Consider the following 23195-nt stretch of genomic DNA (forward strand, 5'->3'; position numbering starts at 1 on the left):
ACTGAACTAAAGGACAAAAAAGATGTAACACAGGAGTACCTCCCTGAAAGGTAGGAACTGGAGATCAAAAGGACACACTACATACAGGAGGGAGGACAAAAGACAACACTGAGATATTCTATGTACTTCAAGTATGAAGAAACAATTTCTCAGGAAGTCTATACAGGAAGAAAAAAAAATCATCTTCAAAAAAGGGGAAAAGTCAGGGGAGCCTGGGTGGCTCAGTCGGTTAAGCATCTGCTTTCGGCTCAGGTCATGATCCCAGGGTCCTGGGATCGAGCCCCATGTCGGGCTCCCTGCTCCGCAGGAGCCTGTTTCCCCCTCTCCTCCCTGCCTGTGCTCTCTCTAGCTATCTCTGTCACTATCTGTCTCTCTCTCTCTCTCAAATAAATAAAATCTTAAAAAAAAAAAAAAGGGAAAAATCAGACTGGCTTTCGGGCTTTCCAGAGCAATAACCCGGTCCAGAAGAAGATGGAACAATGGCTGCAAAGTTCTGAAGGACACAAGGACCGCCGGCCCGGGAATATCACGGCCAGCTGAGCTGCGGACAGATGAGCAGACATTCTCAAACAGGAGAACTCAGGGAGCACAGCACCTCGTGAGCCCTCTGCTGTGAGGGAGGGAGAGGAGAGAGAGGGGAAAATATCCAACAATCCAGCTAAGGTAATGACCAAGGGAAAAGCCGTGGTTAAAAGCAGTGCAGCTTTATTCAGATAAAATTCGCATGCCGAACAATTCACTCATTTAAAGTGTGTAATTTGATGGTTTCTAGTCTCTTCAGAGATATAACCAAAAGATTAATCAAAATAAAAGGAACAGAAGACGTGGCAATGGGCAACAAAATCAGAGCCCAGAATCCATTTACATCTTTTAGATGTACGACAAGAAAAAACAACAACAACAACAACAACTAGGAAATTCAAGTTACAGAAGAAAATTTGTAATAGATTTTCCCAACAAAAACCGATGAAAATTGAGACGGAGGGAGGGGAGAAGAGGCGGGAGGAAGTATAAGTACATGAATCCTCTTACTGTTCACTGTAGAAAGACAATATCTCTCTGTCTCAATCTGAAACATGAAATAAAAAAACAAATATGTCAATCTCTTAATGGCTTTCATAATCTTAAAGAGCTCCCGGAAGAATTAATATCCCTGGTGATGAAGAAAGATTTATCTCAAATTCAGTAGTAATTCCTTCAGGTTCACTTTAGCTTTGCTATTGTTAAGTTTTGAGTAAAATTAAATACTTTAAAAAAGTACATGAAGTATGGTGCCATTCTTACACATTTCTAGGTGCATTACGTGCATGAGGTGGTCTCTAGAATGATGGGTTTTCACCTGTTAACCCTGATTAGTTCTGGCTAGGGGGATTTTAGGTGACTAGTTGCTTTTCTTCATATTTTTCCATATGGCTCAAATGTTTACAGTAATCATGTATCATTTTTATAAGGACAGTTTAAAAAGATAAAATTCCCTGTATTTTTCCACATCTTATTCTTTTTACCCTAATCAACTTTTTCATCTTTCCAAAATCCGGGTTTCTCTTATTAGTGATAGGACAATTAACAGAGTTTTAGATGATGATCTTTACTTATTAAAATGACATTTTTAAGTTTCTCAGCCATTTATTAATGAAATTCTAAGTTCTAGGTCAGTGTCGGTATGTGTTTGTATGTATATACAACATCGATAATAACACATAACTACCATCTGACCAGCTACTATGTTTCAGGATTCTGCCAAGAGTTTTACATTTGTTAGCCAATCCTCGCAAACCTATGCCATAGGTACTATTTTACTGACGAGGAGAAAGAGTCCAAAAAAGGTAAGTCGGCTTGCTCAAGACTACGCAGTTAATAAATTACATAACGATATTCAGGTAGGAGTTGTAAGTCCATGCTTTTTCTACCACATTACTGTTTTCTCAGTATGGTGCTTTGTGTATACTAAATGCCCAGTAATTGCTTCATTGTTAAACTAGCAAAGTATGCCTCAGATGCTTTGGATGAAGCTTTGCAATGAATATTCGCAGTTCATCCAATTCCTGAGATACCTGTTTCATAAATTAGAGAAGCAGGCTCTCCTACCATCTAAAATTAGGAGACTGTTTCATCCCTGTGCCTTACTTTATAGACTTCTAATTAAGTGGCAATAGCAAATGGGCTAAGTGTACCTCAAAGTGTACGAGACATGCCCAAATGGAGAGAAATCCTAGTTTAATATCTAAAGTAGATCTTAATTTAAGATGTTAAAAATCTACTTAATTTTAGGGGTGCCTGGGTGGCTCAGTCAGTAGCTCATTGACTCTTGATCTCAGGGTCATGAGTTCAAGCCCCACACTGGGCGTAGAGCCCACTTAAAAACAAAGCAAAACAAACAAAAAACAAACAAAAGTCTAGCTAATTTTAAATTGTTGGTTAGAAAGTTAAAAAATAAGTTATTCTTTCAAACTCGAAGTTTTAAATTTTAAAGTTCCTTCTAACTCATTTCTAATGTTAACTTTGATGTTTATTCAATGACCTCCTTTTGAATTTCCTGAAGTGTTTAACTTTTGCCCTCACCCACTTTTCTGACTTTGTATGCTCCTATTTTCAAGCTCTAGGACTATCCAATTACCCGTGGTTTCCAGAACACATCCCGTTGTTTAAAGCCTCTATGCCTTTTGCATATGATGCTCCCTCCATCTAGAAGGTGCTTTTATTCTCCCTTTCAAAATTTAGCTCTTGGTGTCACCTTCTCCAGGAAGCTTTCCTAACAGCTGCCCCCCTCACCCCTAAGACAGGGTCAGTTCCTTTCTCCTCAGTGCTACCTCTCACCTTTCACCCCCTCCACTGGGGCTCCCAGGGTCCTAGACTGCAAGTGCTTATGCTGCATTTGCCCCTCCTGGACTAAGCTCAGAAAGTATGCCATCCCCGCCTCAGACAGACCAACGCCCAGCTCACGGGGACACACAAAAACTGTATACTCAATCTGTGTTTTGATCTCTGAACCATGTTCTTCTAGGGTGTGCTCAAATATCTGTATACATATGTTTTCCATATGGCCCTTGTTAAAATCTAGTCATTCTCCAAAATCACAGAGTGAATAAACAAAGTCAGGGCTGCCTACTATATTAAAATTGTTCCCCATCCCAAAGCAGCAGTCAGATCAATCAGAAGAAAGCCACCAGAAATGGACACGGGGACAGGGTCTCAGGAAAGAATCCAACCAAATGAACAAGAGAAGAGACCCAAGGCTTTACCATCTTCAGTCAGATCCTCTGAGCTCATACAGACACCAAGGACACTGAATATAGGAAAGTCATAGGATAAAAACAAAGTTCTTTAAAGTTTGGATTTCAATCACAGAAATCAAAGACAATCCTCGCTGCCAGGGAAGCACAGAGGCTGAATCACCACTAGATCCTCAGTGCCACAGGGGCTGGTCCCGCCCACTATGCCGCTTGCTCTACTGTGGTCTTGGTAGTGCCCAGCACAGAGATGGTGCTCAGTTATAGAAAAAATTATGAATACTTAGAACCAAAAGCAATTTGCACAATCGCCTGGGACCATTAACAAAGAGGTTGCAGCAGCTTTAATGGAATCAATAGCTAGACATAAAGTCTGAACGGGCTCCACACTTTGGATAAGGTATATCACAAGATCAGAGTGTGCTCAATTTCAAGTCAGACGTCTCCAACATGACTCTTCATAACCTAACCCTGCTGGGCAATGGTCTTTTCCTCTGTAACTCAACCAATATTATTACTGTTTAGTTTTATTTAAAGCAGATACAGACACCATTTCTTCTTTTTGCCCACCTTCCCCTGATGAAGTCATGTGCTCTCCCCTGGTACACTATTCAACCTGAAATTAATGGTATGACTACAAACCCTTTCATTTAAGAATATCTGAATATTTAATAAGCATGTTAGAAAGTATAATCAAACACAGGTCTCAGGGATTATAATTCCTTCTTCCAAGAAGATGATAAAAAAGGTCAAGTTTGTCTTATAACAGAACCTTACAGATGCTCATTTTGGAGAAGATTATTATGGCTACATGGCTACCACACGCAGTTGGGTGGTGTGGCTTTTACTGGCTTGCCCAAGGCTCTGTGTAAGGACATACCCTGGAAGTAGTGCAGGTCTGAGATCATTTAACTCTCAGGGAAAACACACACACACACACAAACACTACACACACTCAAGCAGCTCTGACTTCTGTGGAAGTCATACATACATACACACACAAATAAATAGAATGTAAAAATCCCAGAATTATCTGCAGAAAGCAGCAGTGTTCAATGCTGCGCCAAACCACAAATGGAACATCCCACCGTGGACCAAAGGATGACTCTCGTTCCAAAGGGATCTTTATTCCAATGAAAGGTTTAAATTATATCCACTCATAATGCCAACACTGAATGCTTCTTTTTATGAAACCAAACTCTGACAGCAAATCTGAAATATTTTGATACCTCACCTAAAATCATATGGTAGACAACTCTGTTACATCTTGTTACCCAGAGATAAATTAGGACTGAGTTTGAGAACTTGCAGGTTTACTATTTAAATACACAGGTTGGCAGTCAAATTTAGAAATGAAAAACTCTATTACTAACACCTCTCCCCACTGGCCCCATCCAACTGCCTGTCCTTTTTTTAAAAAGTGAAGAATTTATATTTGTTTTAAAGAGATGGTTACTGTTCTCTACCTACCATTTCACCTCAAGATCACCTAGTAAGCAATAAAGACTCTCTTTATAGCAAACTAAAAAAAAAAAAAAACCCATGGTTTTATAATAAAATTAGAAGGCTTACAGTACATTCCATTCCTCTAGTGGAATATTTGTCTTAAAAATTAAAGTAAACTATTTTTTAAAACTGTTCTCACACGTTAAACTTCCAAGGAAATTAAAGAAAGAGGGAGCGAAAAAGAGAAAAAAGGAGAAAAAACTTATATATATATATATATTATACACACACACACACACACACACACACCTACCAACACATAAAACAGTGTTTCTTACCCAACTGGAAGGTGCACCGCAAAGGTAAGGTACTGCGGAACTATTTTTAGCAAGGACATAGCTGACCAAGCCACTGAGCACTCAGCCACCCCATCCACCAACCCCCCTTGGCCTTCCCTTGGCTTGCATCCACTCTGTTTGTTTCCACCCACCATTTGCAGTTGCCTCTCTACAGACATATGGACCAAGATGATGAGTCATCTGTCATCCAGAATTCTTTTCTTGACCTTTTCACATTCAATCACCTTTAGCACACTCAACAGGCACGTCCTCCGCAGAGCATGTGGCCTGTAACATAAGGAGTTGAAGGCTGAACACAGAACGAGGCATTCCTAACACTCCTCACTTTGCCAAGTGGATTTATTCCAGAGCTTTAAAGGAAAATCACAACTGAAAAAGTGACCAGATGGGTCTTCAAGGAGAAAGATACAAACGACATCAGCAAGGATACTGACGCACTTCACTAAAAACAGGCCTGTGATGTAAAAGAACTTCACTTACTCGTCCTGAGAAGGAAAGTTATGGAAAAAGCAAAGCACAGGAAGCATTCCATAACCACAACTGACTTCCAACTTCACATGGCTAAATATTTTTAAAACTATTTCTGAACTTAACACTTCATGTAGCCCCCCCCCCCCGCAAAAAACACACAGAACAAATAATAACAACAAAATATCCTATCTATACAGCTCTTATTATATGGCAAGCATTCTTCTAAGGACATTCCATTACAGTCACTTACTTCATCCTTACAGACCCTTTTCTAACCACGGTTAGTAATGAGGAATGAAATGCCCACAGAGGTAAGGTGATCTGCCCAAGCTCACAGATCGGCAGTAAATGGCAGAGCTGGGATTCAAGTGGGTAATCTGGCACCCAACTGGGCTTTGTGGTTCTTACACTAACCGCCTTTCCAAAGGAGTTTAACCTAGACGATCCTTTTTTAAAACAGATTTTTAAGTTTACTAAAACTACACAAAGTTTGCTTTACAAGGTGACAAGCTTTACAATGAAAGAATTTAAAACAGTCAAGTGGTGGCAACGTCAAAGCTTATCCATCATGGCAGATACCTACACAACGAGTATTACAGGACTACCCTGCGTGAGTCAATGTGTGGCACCTAGAGAAATTAACATGGCCTAGAGAAGTGCAGGGAAGGTGATGACAGCCTAGACACAAAAAGCTCAAAGCTCGGAAGGCAATAAAAGAAAACACCAGGGCTGTAGCAGCTAACCTCAGTCATGACAGCTCCTGTCAGTTCTCGCCCTCTGATCCATTCTCTCCTTTCCATCCCACTGCCATGGCTCAAATTCAGGCTTTGAATCTCCCTTGGTCCAAATATTCCAACAGTCTCTTATTTGGCTTCTAGCCTCCAGCTCCTCTCTGCCCCAGCACCTACTCCCTCCTCTGCTGCTAACAGAATAGCCTTTCATCAACTCTCAACAACTTTTCAGTGGTCCCTTTAACCAACAGTTTCCAGTTCTACCATCTTTGTACTGAATCAAACACCATCCACTCCAGGACTTCCCCTGCCAGCCTCTGCTTATAGGCCCAGGAAAATACTAAGCTATGTCATCCTTCTCTTCCCCAGTCCACCTGCCCCTCGGCGGAGAATATCTGCCTTCCAACCCCCATTCATCAACCTGTGGAACCTCTTCTACTTATTCTCCTTTTCCATAAATCCCTCCCCCACCACTAAAATATAATTTTCTTCTCTGTGTCTGCAGGGTACCACATATATATGCTTCTATTATGCCATCAGTAACTAATATTTTACACACCTGATATAAGCCCCTTAAGGAACAGGGACAGTGTTCTAGCATTTTATCAACAATTTCTGACACGTAACAAGAGCTTCATTCATTACTGCCTAATGACAAAGAACATGCCCTCCATAAGCCATAATAGCCTTTCTCTTCCGGTTCCTCTAGTCCCATGAGAAAAAAGTTCCAAATTTCTAAATCCAAATTCTAGAAAGATATGATCCAATTTATATTCAACTATTCAGAATACCTACAAAGTGAGGAATATATGTTAAACAATAGTTCACAAAGAATGCTCCACAGAACAAATCCTGCAGGGTCTCAGTGGGTGTTGGGAATAAGGTGGGGGACTCCAAGATCAAACAAATGCAGAAGACGCCTTATGATGTCTCCTTCTGTGAAGAGTTGAATTGCATTGTGAAGGGGCGCCTGGGTGGCTCAGTCGTTAAGCGTCTGCCTTCGGCTCAGGTCATGATCCCAGGGCCCTGGGATCGAGCCCCGCATCGGGCTCCCTGCTCCGTAGGGAAGCCTGCTTCTCCCTCTCCCACTCCCCCTGCTTGTGTTCCCTCTCTTGCTGTGTCTCTCTCTGTCAAATAAATAAAATCTTTAAAAAAAAAAAATTGCATTGTGAAGAGCTAAACTGCTTTCTCATATTAAAATTAAGTAAAGAAAACTTGTTTAACTTTAACACTACCTTTGCGCAGTTACCTAAAGCCTCTGTTTTCTCATCTATGAAATGGGGATAACGGTGTATACTTCATATGGTTATTGTAGGGATTGAATGAAATAATAAATATCAGGTGTTCAGAACAATGCTTGCACACGGTAAGTACTCAATAAATGCTAGCCATTTTTAATATTTAACTTGACACAAGTTCTGTGTCCTTGTCTAGCAATTACTTACACACTACATACTTTGAGAAACACTGATATAGAATAAAGACCCCACCATATTAGTCATTTTGGACATTCATGGCTCCAGACTTTAACAGAAATAGAGGCAATCCAATAGTTTAAAGGTAGGACAATGCCCCGGGCTTCTCTGTGGCTGGCAAACATCAAGGTTTCACCTGTCCCAACTTGCTGAAACTTTAGTTTCACCAAATTAAGATAGGATTGAGTGCCTTGTGTGGACTAAACACAGCTGCTCTGCAATGCAAAGAGGTTTCTGACAGACAAATCTCATTGTCTGCCATTTTGTGATCCTAGAAAGTAGCATGTTCATCAAGTTTCTATTCTCATTATATCAAGGAATCTTGCTATTTAAGAATAAGACAAATAATCCACCCAGTCCATTTTTTTTCCCCTTTAATAATGGACACACTTAAAGTAGAAGATTCTTAATTTCAGCTTCGTGGAGAATAAAAATTGTGCCATATGTTATGTGTGAGCATCTGCATGCATTTCCTAGGTGAAATATCACAGCTGTCATCAAGGGGCCCACACGCCTAAAAAGTTTAGGAACCACTAACTGAGTCTTTAAATCAGGCCCAGGTATTACTTAAATACATATTAAAAAAATCAAACAGTATCAAAGGGTATAGCAGGTTTTTTAAATATCCTTTCAAAAAGAGGTTATGCATGTATTTCTATGTGTATATAGTAATACCATACCATCCTTCCATGTTTACATAAATAAGAGTATATGACATATACTCTCCTGCAGCTAGCTTTCTTCACGTGACAGTGTATCTTAGAGATCTATCCATGCCAACACAGAGGTACACGTTATTTGGTTAACAGACATACCAATGTTTAAGGCATCCCTATGACAGATACTTAGGTTGTTATTAGCGTCTTGCTATTTACAAATAATGCTGAAAATAGACAACCTTGACGATACATCTTTAGGAAGAAAGACGGCAGGAACTGCTGAGTCAAGAAGTATAAAGATTGCTCAACTACCCTCCAAAGGTTGCCCGTTTTATACTCTCAACAGTATTTATTTCCTACACACTCAATAAAAGACTTTCAAATTTTCTATCTTTGTAACCTGACGAGTGAAAAATGGTAACTCGTGGTTTTCATTTGTGTGGCCCATTATGAATGAAGGAACCTCGGATTTAAGATGAGTTATACTTATGACAACTCAGTCATGGAAACAATCAGCACCATCAGAACTGGCACAATAACGGGAATTCAGTATGGTTTGCTTCAAGTCAATGGCTCCAGGAATGGCAGTCTGGAGACAGGGAAATGAAATGGCGTCACCACGGTGGGTTTCTATCATGTTGCCAAATTGGAATACGCTTAAGTAAATGACTGAAAGTTGAGAAGAAAAAGTATTCCGCAATGTGTAATAAGTTAAGGGAGTGGGCATAACCAGCTATTCACAGAAGTCCAGCTTACCGGCGGGTTCAACTCACCATCTAGCAGCCAGGGCTCACCGCGCCTGTTCTCCAGCTCCGACATCATGAGGCGTGTGATCACATGATCCGGAACCAAAAGACCTTTCTCTATGTACTGCTTTGCCATATCACCGACTTCTAGTAAAACAAAACAAAAAAACAGGAAAAAGAAACACTCAAAAAAGCTTTCAAAAAAAAAAAAAAAAAAGCTTACGAACTCCTGACGGTTTTGCCTCCTTTCCCATTCCTCCCTGTGGGAATGCAGGGAAAGTTATAGGTAGATGTTTTTGGGGTAATTTTTAAAATACTGGTTTCAAAAATAGTGGCCCTGGGGCACCTGGGTGGCTCAGTCATTAAGCGTCTGCCTTCGGCTCAGGTCATGATCCCAGGGTCCTGGGATCGAGCCCCACATTGGGCTCCCTGCTAGGCGGGAAGCCTGCTTCTCCCTCTCCCCCTCCCCCTGCTTGTGTTCCCTTCTCACTGTGTCTCTTTCTGTCAAATAAATAAATAAAATCTTAAAAAAAAAAATAGTGGCCCTGTCTCCCAAAGAATTATAAAAACAGCTTTTGAAGATATACACAGACAGAAATAAAAATAAAAGAGTATAAATGGGGCAGAGAAGGGGTGCCTGGGTGGCCCAGTCATTAAGTATCTGCCTTCGGCTCAGGTCATGATCCCAGGGTCCTGGGATCGAGCCCCGCATCGGGCTCCCTGCTTGGCCGGGAAGCCTGCTTCTCCCTCTCCCACTCCCCCTGCTTGTGTTCCCTCTCTGTGTCTCTCTCTGTCAAATAAATAAATAAAATATTTTTTAAAAAATAAATAAATAAATGAGGCAGAGAAGATAAAAGCAAGAAACAAAGTTGGAGTCCAGAAGGAGGGTGGTGCACAAAAGGCGGGGAGAGAAATCCTGGTACTTTCCAGGAGAGCCACAAAGTGGACACTGAGTCTCCCAACAGTTTCTGACAACAAGGAAATGTGATCAATGACATGGTTCATGGTTTACAGAAGATTAAAGGAAGCTGGGAAACACAACCATTCCTTAGAGACCAAAGGAAAACATTTCCACTGGTCTTCTAGAAAGAATGCAGGATAATACAAACAGGTTTACTTCTTTTCATGAACCTCAATATAAATAAATGGCACCTTGCTGACACAGTTGTAAACGCAACTCATTGTTATTAGTGGAATGCCAATTTCATAAAAGGATAAGAATTTTAAAAACTGAGAGAAAAAAATGCTTCTATCTTTTAAAATAACCACTTCTTGTCTGTGGAACTCGTGAGTTGGTTCAGCAGAACAAGTTATCAGTTTAAATTTGTTAAATTTCGAGGAACTGATTTTTTTTTTTCAAACCAAGATGAAGTCCCCTACTCTCCAGAGAACTGGAGAGGAGAATGAACCACTAAGAACCACATTCTTGAGAGGCCAATTACATTCTTATAAAAACATAAAGCAGAATTATGTTACTGGAAAAAAGCTCAAAAATCACTTCATCCCCACCTTCACCATGAATTTAAGGTAGAACCTTTCCTTCCCCAGGCTGAGTCTACACTCCTCACTCCAACTTCAACACTGAAATAATGCCCTGTGAAGCGCTCCATATCATTTGATGACTACTACTGGACAAGAAGCTCAAAGTTAGATCCAATGATGCTGATTCAGTGACCTGCTGAAGGAAACAGCAAAAGGCAACCACACTGGCGAATGTGGCTAAAGAGGCATGTGAACAAAATACATCCACTCAGCAAGTATTTATTGACTCTATACTGGGTAATAGGTAATAACCTGCAAAGGGAGCAGTGAATAAAAGCTGCAGCTTACTGATAATGTAAGCAGTGTTACTTTCATGAAGAGTAACAGTAACAATCACTAACAAAGTAACATACTATGTTAGCATCCTAGGTAAGGTACTATACAGGCACTGAACTTGAAACACTCCGTAAAGTGTTAGTGCACTGAATCCTCGTAAGATCCTCACCTTCAGATAGGAAGTAATACCCGTATTTTTTATGACAGCTTTATTGAGATACAATTCACACACCATAATACCATCTTAAAGTGTACAACTCAGTGATTTGTAATACATTCTCAATGTGCAAGCATGACCACTACCTAATTTCAGAACATTTTTATCACCCCAGAAAGAAACCTTGTACCCATGAGCAGTCGCTCCCCATCCCCCTACCTAGCCCCTGCAGCTACTAATCTACTTTCTGCCTTCACAGATTTGCCTATTCTGCACATTTCACATAAATGGAATCATAATATGTCGTATTTTGTGTCTGGTTTCTTTCACTTAGCATAATGTTCTCAATGAGTACTTCATTCATTTCCATGATTGAATATTATCATTCCATTGTATGGATATACCATATTTTGTTTATACACATCAGTTAATGGGCATCTGCATTATTCCCGCTTTTTGGCTAATATGAATAATGAATGCAACAAGAATGTTCACGTGCAGGTTTGTGTGCGAACATATGTTTTCAGTTTTCTTGGTTATACCTATATGGTATGTATGTTTTATATCTGAAAAATCACCGTCAGTACACTTGGAGCAACTGGCAAGTTTGGTGCTGTCCTACTCTGCAATGGGCAGGCCAGCCCCAGAGCCCTGCTCTTAGTCCCATCTGCCAAACTTTAAGATAGCTTTAAACAAAAAATATGCATCTTCCAAGGTGAGAGACGAAGATGTGGACTGGGTCCAAACATCCCATGAGGAGACAGTGAAAGAGTAGGAAATGTCTTAATCGGAAAAGACTCAGAAGGACATAATAACAATTTGCCCAAAATGTTCCCATCATCCTCTAGTCTCTTATCCTACTGTGTACCATTTTCTAGAACTCCGGATTGTATATATTATTACATTATAGATTATAGGTTATTATTATTATAGATTGATGTATTTTTAAATTCACTTTCTATCTCCCCCAACCAGAATATTAGCTCATTCAGAAAAAATGAAATACTTTGTTCAATGCCATATCCTCAGTACTTAGTATATAGTTTGGCATGTATGAGATACTTCATAACAATTTGTTGCATGAATGAATGAATGAATGAATGAACAAATAAACGAACACTTTGAAGATGATGGATACCGCCCCCAACACACACACATACAAATCAATCTTATCTTTCTGTATATCTATTATGGAACCATGATCCCAAGATCAAATATGGCTCTACCTTGCCAGGTATCAATTTTTTCAAGGGAGATAGGGGACAAAGTATGATTCAGTACTACCTGAGGTGGCCATGTCACGTTTCACAGTTCAGTCTTATTTCATCAGTATTTTAAACCATGTACAACAATGAACCAGGTCGAGTAGGTGAAATGAGGAGAACGAAATACCATGAGCCAATGATGCAGAAGCAAGGGGCTGCTTGTCGTACCTGGAGGAACTTCAGCATACCATGAGAGACAGAGAGAGAGCTAGACAGGTAGGATAAGGAGTATGGACTTCGAAAGATTTTTTTTTTTAATACATAGCTTTGGAAATGCCATTCCCACAGCCAAAATACCAGCTACTTCATTTACAGGGCCCAGTGCAAAATGAAAATACAGAGCCTCCCTGTTAAAGCATTTAAAATCTCTAAGTGGCAACAGCAGAGCATTAAACTAAGTGCGAGTCCTTATGTCAGTACACAGGTCACATGCCCACAACGGTGTGACATTTGGATTGGGTTGGCATGGTGAAAGCAAAGGAGCCTGTGACAACAATCCAAGAAGGAGACAAGGGACCACACTAAAGCAGAAGTGATGTTCGAAGGAATTCTGGCTCTTGAGAGAGTACCTTAGAGATAGGGAAACTGAAAAGACCCCAGGAAGGACTGCTTTTTTGCTACCTCTATTCTTCCTAGGACCTCCAGAGACCCCTGCCTTACACATGCCTTAAGGTATATCCTCCTTGTAAAGGTCGAGGAGTTAATTACTTCGTTGAAGTCATCCAGCACAACAGGTGACTGGGCAGGACTGTCATGAAGGCTTTCCAAGATCATTGATTCCAGACCCCTTGACACCAAGACTCCTGGCTCCAGGGCAAAAGCGACTTATAGAGGACACCTAAGCACTCATCCTTGTTTTATCCAGTTCCCAGATGCCTGAGAGGACATGTACACAAGACCACCATCTTCAATAAAAACCCCAGACCCCAAGCAAAGATGAGACTCATTCTCCTCTTCCTTTCTGAGTCTCCCAGACACTCTGTATCTGCACTCTCTATATCCTCAATAAACTCTGCTCTCACTTCCTACCAGCTCCCCTCTGATTTCTATCCTGCACAAAGCCAAAGACCCTCTTGGCTGCTCCTGCAGGACCCCCTTTGGGTCCTGAGACCCAACCTATCCACATCACCTTGAGTTAACCCAACATAGACAAGTTTAAAGTAACTCTGTGGAAGACTTCCAGAATCATCTTAATCCAATCTACTAAGTAAGAGAAAGATCTAAGTGCAACATACTTTTCCAACTGTTTTTGGCAACCTTGGATCTTCTCTGGAGCAGGACAGAAAACATTTCATCTAATCTGATACAAAATCAAATTTCTACCCCACCCCTCAATCCCCATCTGAATGAAAACCTGGAAAGGTCAAAAGCCAGAGTAAAACAGACTTAGCAGCGTATCTGCATCTGAATGAAGACCTCACTACCACAGCAAACTGAGATAAAACACTGGTCAGAAGGCAGGGGCTCATTCCAAAAACCAGGACCTTCCTCTGCCCTGGTCAGTTTGCTTGGAAGAGAAAGTAGCATCATTAAATGCTAATGCTAGCTAACACACATACCCCGCTCCAATTTCTCAAGTAGTGTTCCAAAGAAAGGCTGTGGATACACACAGTCTTACAGAGCTTTTGAATCTTTAGTGTGTATAAACACGTGCATGTGCACATGCACACACACACATAAGTCATAAACCACCACGAAGTTTTCAAGAATAAACAATACATCTAGAATGCCAAAATAGGCCAAAAGCTCTGCATTTTTTAAGCTTCATAACAACCAAAAAGAAAATCCATCATGGGGGCACCTGGGTGGCTCAGTTGGTTAAGCGTCTGCCTTCCGTTCAGGTCATGATCCCAGGGTCCTGGGTTCGAGACCCACATCGATCGGGCTCCCTGCTCGGCAGGAAGCCTGCTTCTCCCTCTCCCACTCCCCCTGCTTGTGTTCCCTCTCTCGCTGTCTTTCTCTCTGTCAAATAAATAAAATCTTAAAAAAAAGAAAAGAAAAGAAAAGAAAATCCATCACGTGTTTGTAAGACTGAACAGAACACGAATAATTAAGGCCACACTTGGAAAAACTTTCCTCAGAAAGGAAAAGACGAAGCGTCAGATTACAAAATGATACATATTACAAAATTATGTGTGTATATGTATAGATATATATTATCATCATCTGTGTTAAATATATTAGAAAAAAAGCAATATTCCACCTATTTTACAACAATATAAATTTTGTGCATCTTAACCTATTTCATTCAATTACTACCAAAAATTAAAGCAAGATAATCTTGGTAACCGAGAAATACATATTTTAAATTTCTTTGTTTTTTAGGTTTTATTTATTTATTTGAGAAAGAGAGCATGGGGGGAGGGGGCAGAGGCAGAGGGACAAGCAGACTCTGTGCGGAGTGGGAAGCCTGATGTGGGGCTCACTCCCTGAGATCATGACCTGAGCTGAAGGCAGATGCTTAACCGACTAAGCCACCCAGGCACCCCTCTATTTTCAATTTCTAACTAGATCAGATAATATACAAATTGTTAGAATTTAAGGCTAACTAGTAAGTTGTGTATTTAATACCAAGCTTAAAAATTTATGATAATACAGAACTTAAGACTACCTGTTAAGTCAGTCATCTCTAAATTTTATGCTTCCAGGATACAGAAAAGTTATTTTTATTGGCTTCATTTCTTTCACATTAAAGTTTACCACTTTCATATTAACTGACTGACATAGATTATTGCTTTTTGTTTGTTTGTTTGTTTTTAAAGATTTTATTGTATTCAGGGCAGTAAATATGACAAAACATTGTCAGCCGCTCAATGGGGAGGATGTTAGACTCATATTATGAATTAAGATTGGTTAAAAAGAAAGTTATCTTTTTTCTAAATAACTAGGAGAGCCAGTTTGGCAAATGACATTTCTTTAGAAAAATCCACAAGAACACACACACATGCACACACACAGATATTTAGGTAGTACAAAATCCATTCATTAGCCCCTTAAATACTCAGGACAGCTTAAACATTCCAGAAACTGAATGACCTCCAAACAACATGGGAAAAACAGATTACTGTCATGAAAGAGGAGGAAAAATGGTCCACTACTCACTGAGGGGGTTAATTTGAGAACATGAGGTCTGGTTGGTTTTGTAGTTCACATACTCTCTGAATCCATTATGTATTCATTCAGCTGATACTGATTATCTACTACATGGCACGCCCTTTACCAACCTGATAGGAGCTTAGAGCTTAGAGCCTAAACACTGGGATTGGGTGCGAACCCACTGAAAACTTTCAACAGCCAAAGTTTATAGAATATCACTCTGTCGGGCAGAAAAAATTAAACAACAGGGGCACCTGAGTGGCTCAGTCAGTTGGGCATCTGCCTTCAGCTTGGGTCGTGATCCCAGGGTCCTGGGATCAAGCCCTGCGTTGGGCTCCCTGCTCAGTGGGGAGCCTGCTTCTCCCTTTCTCTCTGCTGCTCCCCCTGCTTGTTCTCTCTTGCTCTCTGTCAAATAAATAAAATCTCAAAAAAAAAAAAAAAAAAAGAAAAATTAAACAACAGTTATCACAACTAAGTTATACAACCTCTTACACTGCCAGTAAAGTTCCACATTAATATATTATGAAACAGAAATAGGTGTTTGGTCACAAACTAAATGAATTTGGTAAAACGCTAAATCTGCCAGCTAATTCACCACTGACCACTGAAAAGTCATCCCTGAAAATACTAGTCCAGAATTGCAGAAAGTCAACCAGATGCCCTTAGTTCTGGACACTGGAGACAAAAAGATTTGTTTTAACAAAGGCAAGGATTAAAATTTCAAGATAATCAACTTTAGTCCAATAAAATCCACCACTGGAATGAAGCCTTATGGGACCAAACCTCAACTGCTATTACTACTTTAAGCAAAAGCAAAGGAGGTCTTTTATTTCATTTGAAAACATCTTTTCTCTCTTTAGCATGTACTTTTCTCAATAACCAACCCAGAAAGTGCCAGCATAAGGACAACTGTGTCACATGTTTGGTGGCAAGGACATCCAATCAGCTGTGCAAGAAGCCTGCCAGCATCCTGTAAGAGAGCCCCCATTTTACCATTTTAATTTTCTGTGCATCTACTACATGCCGGGCACCACGTGAGGCACTACTGATACAGACAGAAGAGTAACCTCCAGAAGCTTATTAATTCGGAGAGAAGTGGAACAGAGTCATGGACAAATCATTATTTAAAAAGTGTGTGCACTGGTGTGCATGTAAGGAGCTTAGAAACAGCCACTCTGTCCATAGAGGAAGAAAAAGTTGAACAGACTGAAAAACCAGTCTTCTTGCATCAGGATCAATGAGAGAAAGGAGGACACAGAGCAAACCACTGCCCCCCAGATTAGAGGGACAGACAGGCAAGTACAGGGGTCACCTGGTCCCTGAGCAGAGACACAAATGGGAACCACCTAGGCAGGAAAACCTGAACTGTAACAACTCCAGGGCACCCAGGCGTAGGGCCCCTGCCCCAATATTGTGAGATTTGCTTCCAGGAGCTCGACCAGGGTCCCACAGTAATAAATACTGGAGAAAAATCCCCTCCAGCTTCCACAGCGGGAGGGGAAAAGGAACCATTCTGAAATAGCCAGCGCACTCTGTTCTTAGCAATCCGTGGTCCATGTGGAGATGGAAGGCAGAGGTTTAACCAAAGGACTCCACGTTTAACCTTGGAAAATAAAAAGCCACAAAGAAAGGGCTCATAATTAGGCAACTGAAATTCTAAATGTCACTTTGCCTCTGGTATAAATCTCAAACTGATCTTATTTCCCCTTTAAGGCTAGGCTTTGATCAAAAGATAGGATCTAATCATCAGTAGCTTCCTCCTACTACTACGTTCCCCCACATCCCACGACCTCATGCCACGGGTTTTCCACCCTGCAGCCAGAGTGGACCAACGTGCACATTTAATCATGTTGCATCCCTTCCTAGCAGGCATCAGTGGGGTTCTATCTACTGCCCATTTGGTGGCTTCTAAGTCCTTCCAAGACCTGGCCCGTGCCTACATCTGTAGCCTGGTAGCTTTTCTCCCTTCACCCACATGCTCCATCTCTACTCTCCAGCCCCAGGCCTCTCTCCCCTCTTCAACTTCTCCAAATGAGGGTAGGTTCCCCCCCCAGCCCCCCGCTGCCAAATTATATGTAATTTCCTGTCCTCCCACTCTGTGGCACTCAGCAGGTTTGTATTTCATTTCTCATGCCAGTCTTCCCCACCATACAATAGGGGGGATCATGTCTGTCTCTGTCTCTGCACACCGATTCAAAACAGACATTCATTCAATATGCACTTGAAGACTGACTGGTCCTTCCAACTCCATTCATCCCCTGGAAGGCCAGGGCTAACTCAATCACTTGTAACAGAGGTAGCTACTCCTGACACAACAATCAGATCTAGGTACAAATACTTCAACTACTTACCTGCACTCCAGATTAAGAATTTACACTGGAATCTTTCCCAGTGAGAACTTAACGTTCAGTTCAGTTGCACAAAGAGGTATCAAAAACAACTACATGGAAGTTATCATAAGTGAAGTTCACTGTCGTTGCTATTCTAAGTCAGCCATTCACTCAAAAATATTTAATGAAGCAACTATACTCTGTGCCATGCTATAGGCCATTTCCCTACCACATCAGGGAAACAATGCAGCATCAGAAGTTATTTCTTGTATGCTTCTAATAGCTTGGCCAGGCATCAAACAGTTGACAAATTGGCCTATTTCAAAACAAAGTCAAGCTCTAGGAATGGTGTCCTATCTTTTACCGGCACAACCAGAAATAAAAATAAACAAAGTTTAATTTTATGTTTTCTTGCCTAAAGAATCTGCCCATTTTTATAGAAGTCTAAAACTCACAAAATTAAACTTGTGTATTCCTCAAAGTACTGCTGAGGGATACATGCATATATGGCAAAAAATATATGGTAAAGCAAAGCAGTTGGGAGTAATGGAGAAAGGGCATATGGGGGCGTTCTTATCCCTCAGGCTGAGTGGTAGATACACAATTGTTATCCTTTGAAACATATACACACTACATACCCTCTTTTTGTTCTGATTGCCTATAAAATGAGGGCAAACTGGATACAGAAGACAGAGCTGGACAAATGTCCACAAAGCAGCAAATTCCCAAGATGCCTGGCTAAAGCACCAGAACCAGATAACTACTCAATGTACTTTTCATTGTTCAAGCTAGAAAATGCTGAGTGACAAGCCCCTGTAGGAGAGCTTCATTTCCTCATAATGCTACCTAGAACCAGTAGAAACCACTGCCCACTTCCAGTACCAACCCCCTCCAAAACTTTTGTCACTGAGAATGCCAACACACACACACATCCCTAAAGGCATGGTCAGAAATAAACTGTAGTTTTGTGATTCTGCAAACTACAAGTTCTATAATCCCCCCACCCCCCATAAGAACATTTTGGCACTAAAGTCGTCACAAAATGAAGAAAATCTTCATTCTATAAACTGTTTATCATTGATACCACTTTGATGAATCTCTTTTAGTAAGAAAATGAGCTTTACAAAAAATCGTTGTTAATAGATATCCAAGTCCTTTAAAGGCAGAAATTATGGAAGAAAGGCATTTTGGCACCTAACTCAAGTGACTCATTTCAGATGTCCGGTATCCACCCTTCAATTGGCCTTGTTCAAAGCCAGGCTTTCTTTTCCTTCACAACAGAAAGACATGGTTTTTTAATCACACTCTGACACTTGTTATTGGTAGCTATGCAAAAACGTCTGAACCTCGGTAATGGTCAAGAGCTTACACTTTAGAGCCAGACTGCCTAGGTTCAAATCCTGACACTGCCACTTCCAGGCTCTAAGCCTGGGTCTGTGCTCCACGCCCAGTGCACGTCACAGTCTGCACGACCGGATGTGGTTATATTTCTATCTACATTTCACTCTTCTTGTTAAGTGAGGTTGTTTACAAATCCTCCACACCAGATTATAATGCCTTTGAGGATAGAGACCATCTTATTTTAAAAATAAGTACCACTTTACTTGAGATGACAATCTATCCTATCTTTAAACTCTCCATCCTCCTGTCTCCAAGGTCCTACAGATTATCAGATGAACTTTCATCTCACTACACCCCCTGCCTTACCTTATCTGTATTATACTGTATAATCCTAGTAACCATAGTCATGACTTCAAGGCATTAAGACTCAGAAAAACCTTCTCAATCACACAGTAAGAATTACAGGCAGCAATGTTTCCTTTAAATGTTATCTTAATTCTTTGGCACTGAATAACTGCATAAAATACTAAATTAAGCAAAACATTGTTATCTGATTTAACTACATAAATGGACATTTCATCCCTTTTGTCAGTGGTTCTCACACCTATTGCTTCAGTCTATTCAAGCTGGTGCAGAAAGATCCTTACCACAGGGTGCACTTCGATCCCAAGCTGACCTCTTAACAAGAAAGGATCTGTTCCTACAAGTGAATATTTGCTCCTCCTAAAGCTATCTGACATTCTTAAACACCCACAATATGTGAATGAGTCAACTCTTACAGATTTCTGAGATTAAGACTCCAAGATATTCTCTAACAGAAGAGGCAGCAAGTTTGACATGAAGAAAACAACTCATTTTCACACTAACAGGTATGTACATGGAAGTCACCCCAAGTGAGAGGTTATATTAGGCTACACTGCCAAAAATCTGCTACCTCTTTTTGAGTTGAATCTTCTTCTGGGTGTCTGTGGTGACAAAGATAAGCTTTACCTAAAAAGCTTCTTGATAAATCACAAGACATTAAGGACTGTAAACTATTTCTAAAGAAGGTAACGAAGACAGCTTTATACTTCATTTTACATAAAATAATACAAAACTTTGAAACTATAAAGTAAGGCTTTCATCCTATTTGTACTTTGTTCCTTTAGACCAAGACCCCCTCCCCCCCCCCAAGGGGATCAAGTCATTGACCACATGTCTCTCCTGACGAGTACTGACTTTACATGGAGCAGCCGCCCTTTGCCATTTAGCCTTAGGGTACAATATCTAGCTCATCATGGGGACAATTATTATTGGTGTTTTAACCACAGCAAATTGTAGCTAACATTATCTGAATCTGTGAACTATATAATCAATCATTCCCTAAGTCAAAATAAGGGTTAATAGTAAAAAGATCTTTCTTCTAAATTTGAACTCAAATTTATGTAAAGTATAAATGTGTACCTCTTTACCACTAATTGTGCAATTAGAAATGAAAAAATCTGTAATGTGATTTTTTTTATTGAGGTAAAATGGACATATATTAGTTTCTGGAGTACAACATAATAACTTGGTATCTGTAGATATTACAGAATGATGACCACAATAAGTCTAGTTAACCTCTGTCACCAGACACAGTTACAAACTTTTTTCCTCCTGATAACTTTTAAGGTCTATTCTGTTAGCAACTTTCAAATATACAGTACAGTATTATTAACTATAGTCACCATTTTGAACATTACTCCAGGACTTATATTTATTTCATAACTTTTGACTGCATTCGCCCATTTTGCACCTCCTCCCCATCCCCACTTCTGGCACCTGCCAATTTGTTCTCTGATCTATGAGCTCAGGATCATTTTGTTGTGTTTTGCTTTTATATTCCACATATATGTGAGATCATAGTTGATTTTTTTTATTGCTATTTACATTTTTATCACGGGACGATACCCTTTCAAACACACCGGAATGGCTCCATAATGAGTCAAAGAACCAAGATGATTCAAGGAATTACCAGCAGGCTGAAAATCAGGCGTCTTGGCTCTTAAGAGTTCTGCTTCCAAGTCACTGTCCACAGGACCGAACACATCAATGTACCTCACTTATCATGGCCTCAAGTATCCTCACTTGCATGAAGGCACAGGACCCTTCCACCTCTGTCATCTCCAATGTGGAATTTCAATTTCCTTTACCTGGTTTTGTGGCCACGTGTGGGGGCCAGAGGACCAAGCTTCCCCAGTATGTGTCGAACCCCACCAGTATGCTTCCAATCACCAAGATTCCACTGGAGTTGAGGAGAGGGACCTCAGAGACTAAGGAGCATCTCCCTGCTTTCAGGGGCAGCCACAGCATAGGTCCTCACATCCATTCTAAATGTGAGGAGTGCAGTCCACAGACAACAGGCCTGCACCATCTTAGTGCTCCATCACACTTTGCCTGCAAGACCTCCTGCAAATAAGGGCCAGTGCTTTGCCTGGCCTCTCTGCTCTTTTCTCTCTAGTCAGGCGGCATATACATACATTCACTTAGTCTAATTTTGTACCCTGGGTCCAGAGAGTGTGTTGCTATAACAGCCAAGATTAAAAATAAAAATATGTATGGACAAAAGCCATGACTTTGTGTAGGGGAGGGGCTCGCATTACTGAGAGAGAAGGTGATCCAATATCTAAGTACAAGGGAAATCCAGCAGATTCTTTATCTTTAAGCTTTCTGCCCACACCAGCAGATCAATTATTATTTGACACTCCATACGGATTCAAATAAAATAGTGCAGTAACCTCATTTTAAGAATTTAAATAGATCATGAAAGAAAAAGATACTGGAGTCCTAGAAGCCAAAAAATTTTGGATGTCCTATGTAAGGAGCATTTTTTTGGCCCCGAATGGGAACACATGCATTTATAAACATACCATGAACATCTGGCCCAGTACCACATGCTGCCTTATATAAGCAGCAGAGGAGACAAAGCAGATTGGGGTGGAAGCAACAGAAGTTGGGCAAGGTAACAAATGGGAAAAGGCAAGTAATCTGAAAGGCTTGCCAAAATCATAAATGAGTTTTAGACCCGCAGCATTTCACAGTCCCCTCAAGCTCCCGTTCTGCAAGTCGGCCTCGGTCACCAGCCTACCAGGCACCTGCAGCCCTGAGGAGCAGGAGTGTCCTTCAAATTCTCCTGTGACCTCACCCATGACCTTCTCACAACTCCGTTACTAGGCGCATTCAGAGGACAGGGAGGAATTTCACTTTTAAAGCTACATAAAAAGGAATTCCTTCGTCTTGCAAAAGGCCCGGGGTGTGGATCGCGCTGTGCCAGGCACCTTGTCGGCTGCCTCTCTGGGCAGGATCCTGGCGGCGGATCAGCGTAAGGGAAGACGCTGTTTCCTCCGGTGCCATCTGCTCCAACAGGCTGGTGGCTAGTGCTGCCCATGAGGGCTTCTTCCCTCCTTCCCTCCCTCTCCCCCACCCTCCACCCCCCTTCTATCTCGAGCCTTCTGGCAATGCTCTGGAGAACTACAGCAAAACACTGAAGATGTGCCGTGCTCAGCAGCCTCCGAGGGCGGAGAGCACACAGTCGGACAAAGAGAGAGGGGAGGGGGAGCAACTCGATGCTCACACTCTATTAAGACAGGGCTCCCAGCGGGGTCGTAAGGGCCGCTGAGTGGGCTGACATGCAATCATCCTCCGGCATCCAGCAAGAACAGCAGCGATAGCACCAGAGGGCAGCTACTATGAAGAATAGCATGCAGGTTCCTCAATAAATTAAAAGTAGAATTACCATATAATCCAGCAATGTCGCTTCTGGGTGTTTATCCGAAGAAAATGAAAACACTAACTTAAAAAGGTATCTGCACCCCCATGTTCACTGCAGCATTATCTACGATAGCCAAAATATGGAAACAATCTAGGTGTCCAGCACTGGATGAAGGGATAAAGAACACACCATACACACACACACACACACACACACACACACAGGAATATTACTCAGCCATAAAAAAGAATGAAATCTTGCCATTTACGACAACATGGATGGAGCCAGTATTACGCTAAGTGAAATTAAGTCAGTCAGAGAAAAACAAATACCGTTAGGAT

The 23195-nt window shown here is 41.0% G+C and overlaps 1 protein-coding gene across 8 annotated transcripts in view; it reads right to left on the minus strand.

Moving 5' to 3' along the window:
- The window catches only part of AK4 (adenylate kinase 4), a 72117-nt gene that overhangs the window by 22786 nt on the left and 26136 nt on the right, over positions 1-23195 (minus strand). For 7 of the 8 annotated variants that reach the window (XM_032427066.1, XM_032427074.1, XM_032427113.1 and 4 more), the window contains one exon: positions 9145-9264. In XM_032427066.1, coding sequence (XP_032282957.1) covers positions 9145-9264 — 120 coding nt within the window. Of the gene's footprint in view, positions 1-9144; positions 9265-15707; positions 15727-23195 lie in introns of those variants that run through there. The other variant, XM_032427127.1, reaches the window with a different exon arrangement.

This window comes from Phoca vitulina, unplaced genomic scaffold, assembly GCF_004348235.1.
Source record: "Phoca vitulina isolate PV1807 unplaced genomic scaffold, GSC_HSeal_1.0 scaffold2, whole genome shotgun sequence".
In the NCBI taxonomy this organism is placed as follows: domain Eukaryota; kingdom Metazoa; phylum Chordata; class Mammalia; order Carnivora; family Phocidae; genus Phoca; species Phoca vitulina.